Source organism: Haliaeetus leucocephalus, unplaced genomic scaffold (genome assembly GCF_000737465.1).
Source record: "Haliaeetus leucocephalus isolate CR32 unplaced genomic scaffold, Haliaeetus_leucocephalus-4.0 Scaffold417, whole genome shotgun sequence".
Lineage (NCBI taxonomy): Eukaryota > Metazoa > Chordata > Aves > Accipitriformes > Accipitridae > Haliaeetus > Haliaeetus leucocephalus.
The window spans coordinates 7,940,946-7,944,185 of record NW_010972853.1 but is presented as its reverse complement, the minus strand read 5'-3'; the positions used below and the strand labels follow the sequence as shown (position 1 = coordinate 7,944,185).

Genomic DNA, 3,240 nt, shown 5'->3' with positions numbered 1-3,240 from the left:
AGTTCCTAAACCTTTTGCACAAGTTTTCTAATTATTTTCAAGAGTTGCGGCTTTTATAAGCTTCCCTAAACTCATCGAGAAACCAATTCTTTTTAGGATTAAATGCTTCTTAAAACTACTCGTAGCGTTGCCCCCTTAAAACTAATGGAGCGGTTCTGCGGGCAGCGGCGGGTACTCAGGGCCGCTGGCGCGGGTCAGTGGGCTGCAGCCAGAGCGCCAGAAAAAGCTCCACGGCAAAACTTTAAATTTAACCGCATCCCCACGGGTTTGGGGTCGGTTTGGGGGGAGCGGGGTGGTGGGTTCCCCCCACACACACACACACAAAAAACGTTTAAACATCGGTATGCAAGCCCGGGCGTCACGTGACAACAGCCCCCCCCGCCCTCTGCCTCCTGCAACGCTCCGCAACTTCACCTCAGCCCCTGCTCGGCTCCCTCCCGGCCGGGGGCGAGCGGGGCAGGGGAGCGGGGCTCTAGCTGAAAAACCGCCCTGCTTTCACAATACTTAAAGCCAAAGCGTTTGCAGCATTAAAAGTATAGAAATACATCCAGCAGAGAGACTTCCGGAGCAGTGCTCCTTTAAGATAAGGATTGCATTTTAGACACATACGTTTCGTAGCTTGCTAAATTGGATCAAATGATCGTACGAAAGCTAATATGTATATGTATATGTATATACACACACATACACAGTCGTAGTTAACGTGTCTCCAGTTATCATCGAGTGGAAATTTATTTCTTTCAGAAGAGTAATTCTTTGAATGCGTTTCAGAGATTGCAAGAACAACACCTATCTGTGTAATAATGCACCTTGGTTCTTTCCTAATGTGTGCGTATATGCTTAAGTTTTACATGTATGTATATATATATGTACATTTATACATATGCAACTTTAAGCGCCTTCAATGTATGGCAGAGTTTTTAGTAAGACACCCTGCCTCGTGCTAACAATTTTTAAGCAGACTTGATAAGAATTCTGCCCCAAAAGAGACAGCACAATAGTGGCCGTGGTGTTTAATTAAATACCCTGCTCCTTTACATTTGAAAATACTGCTATTAAAGACAATATGATGGGGAGGGGGCAGGGGGGTGGGAGAAAGGAGCATGTGAAAAATGGTGGACTGCTGTAATAAGCAGCGCCCTGATCTCCCTGTAATTTTAAATCCTCTGGCGTATTAATTTTAGTTAATAAAAGAGACAAAAAAACTATCAAGTATATATGAATTTAGCCTATTTTTTTATTTCTGTGTGTTCATAGTAAACATTTTTGTAAGTGACAAACACGGGCATATGACCACAGTATCACAATCAAGAAATTTTAAGACGACATTAACAATCACTCAAATTTATGCGGCATTTGCGCAACACAGGTTACATATTTGCAAGGTTTACCTATAAGTACAATAGGTATTAACATTTCACTACATTTAGAAAAAAAATAAAGGTGACCTGTTAGTGACCACATACATCAAAATATACACAACACAAACTGAAGGCAATCATTAATTTTGTCCCCTTCTGATTCATTTGAACGGGCAGTGCTGCAAACTGAAATAATGTTGCTGTTTTTTTAAATTACTCCGTACACTGAGTGCATTTTCTAAAACCCAATCTTTGGTCTAAAAGTAAACAAGCAAACAAACAAACAAAAAAAAAAAAAAAAGAAGGAACCCCCCCAAAAAGCGCGGTTCGGTAAAGAAAAGGATAAAATAATAAATGGCCAAAATGTAGTTCTTGGGCACCTTTCAGTATTCAGTATTCTGCTTAAATACAAATTCCGTTTTAAGTTTTTGATAGTCTTCATAAATTTAGTGGTGTTTTTTTTTAATTTATTTTTTTCTTTCAAGGTCTGCACCCACCGACATATCCATGATAACTTATAATACTGCAAACATGGAGAATCTGGCGGCTTTTAGTGATCGACTTATCGTATTTGAATAAAAAAATTGCAAAAGCAGTCACTATTTAGATACACATTCTACTATAATTTTGTCTTCCGAACTTCATAGTCTACAATGTAATCTCCCCACATTGCACCTTGCTGACACTCCTCACCTTGGTGGAATAATAAACAACCCTAAAGACTGAACAAACGTACAGAAAATGGGGGACTTAATAAAAAATACCTGGACTTTTTTGTTTTGCTTTTTTTTCCTTTTAATTATCATTTACAATGCAAACGTGTGTAAAATGTTCACTTACAGTCTGATCCCATGGATGTTAATGTATTAAAGGGTTTGAAGAAGACCCCTGATTTTGATGTGTGAAATAATCAGAAAGTCCTCCGGAAAGTCCCGTCGTGAAACTTGGCAAAGAAGGTCTTAAGGACTCACAGGGGAGAGTGGAGGGCGCCTGTGGCGACGTGGAGGAGGAGGCTGCCCTGGCCGTCATTGAAGTGCTGCTCTGAGAAGTCATTGACGGGTGAGGAACGTGGGGGAAAAAGTAACTCGTCTGTCCTGCTAGGAGGTTTACGGAGCAGGGGTTTAGGGAATAGGTGCCGGAGCAGGGAACTGACAAGCCACACGGCACTGAGGCGGCCAGAGCTGCTGCTGTGAGGTGATGAGTGGCGTAAGGTATCTCTCCATTGACTAGTCTATCAACACTTAACCCATTAGACGTGGAAAAGGAGTGGTTGTTCCCCAAGGAGTTTTGAGTCAACACTGAGCTGTAGGGCATGGGGTGGCTGGGGTAGGCGGACGTGGTCCCGTTGTAACTCAAAGTGCTGCTGGCCCGGGGGTGGTGCAGGGAGAGGAAGGGGGACATGGGCCAGTACAAGGATCCTGCCCTGTCCATGAACGTCAGTCCGGTGGAGGTGAGCCGGGCGCCCCGCTTGAAGGCCAGCTTGGCCCGCGAGGTGGTGGAGCGCCGGCGGAGCTTGCCGGTGGTGCCCCCGATGAAGACGTCGTCGCTGGAGGGGTCCAGCATCCAGTAGTTCCCTTTGCCCGGGTCGTCGTAGTGGCGGGGCACCTTGACGAAGCACTTATTGAGGGAGAGGTTGTGGCGGATGGAGTTCTGCCAGCCCTGCTTGTTCTCCCGGTAGTAGGGGAAGTTCTTCATGATGAACTCGTAGATGCCGTTGAGCGTGAGGCGCTTCTCGGGGCTCTGCCGGATGGCCATCATGATGAGCGCGTTGTAGCTGAACGGCGGCTTCTCGTACTTGCCGTTCTTCTTCTCGCCCTCCTTGCCGCTCTCCCCGTCCTTGGCCCCCTCCGCCGCCCCCTTCTTCTCCTCCGCCGCCTTC

General features: G+C 45.5%; 1 protein-coding gene across 1 annotated transcript in view; it reads right to left on the bottom strand.

Moving 5' to 3' along the window:
* Positions 1-2,164: 2,164 nt before the first annotated feature.
* Positions 2,165-3,240, bottom strand: part of FOXG1 (forkhead box G1) — a 1,244-nt gene continuing 168 nt past the window's right edge. Inside the window, 1 exon segment of the mRNA XM_010574237.1 lies at positions 2,165-3,240. This exon segment is cut by the window's right edge and continues 5 nt beyond it. Within this exon segment, the coding sequence (XP_010572539.1) occupies positions 2,220-3,240 (1,021 nt within the window). The 3' untranslated portion in view covers positions 2,165-2,219.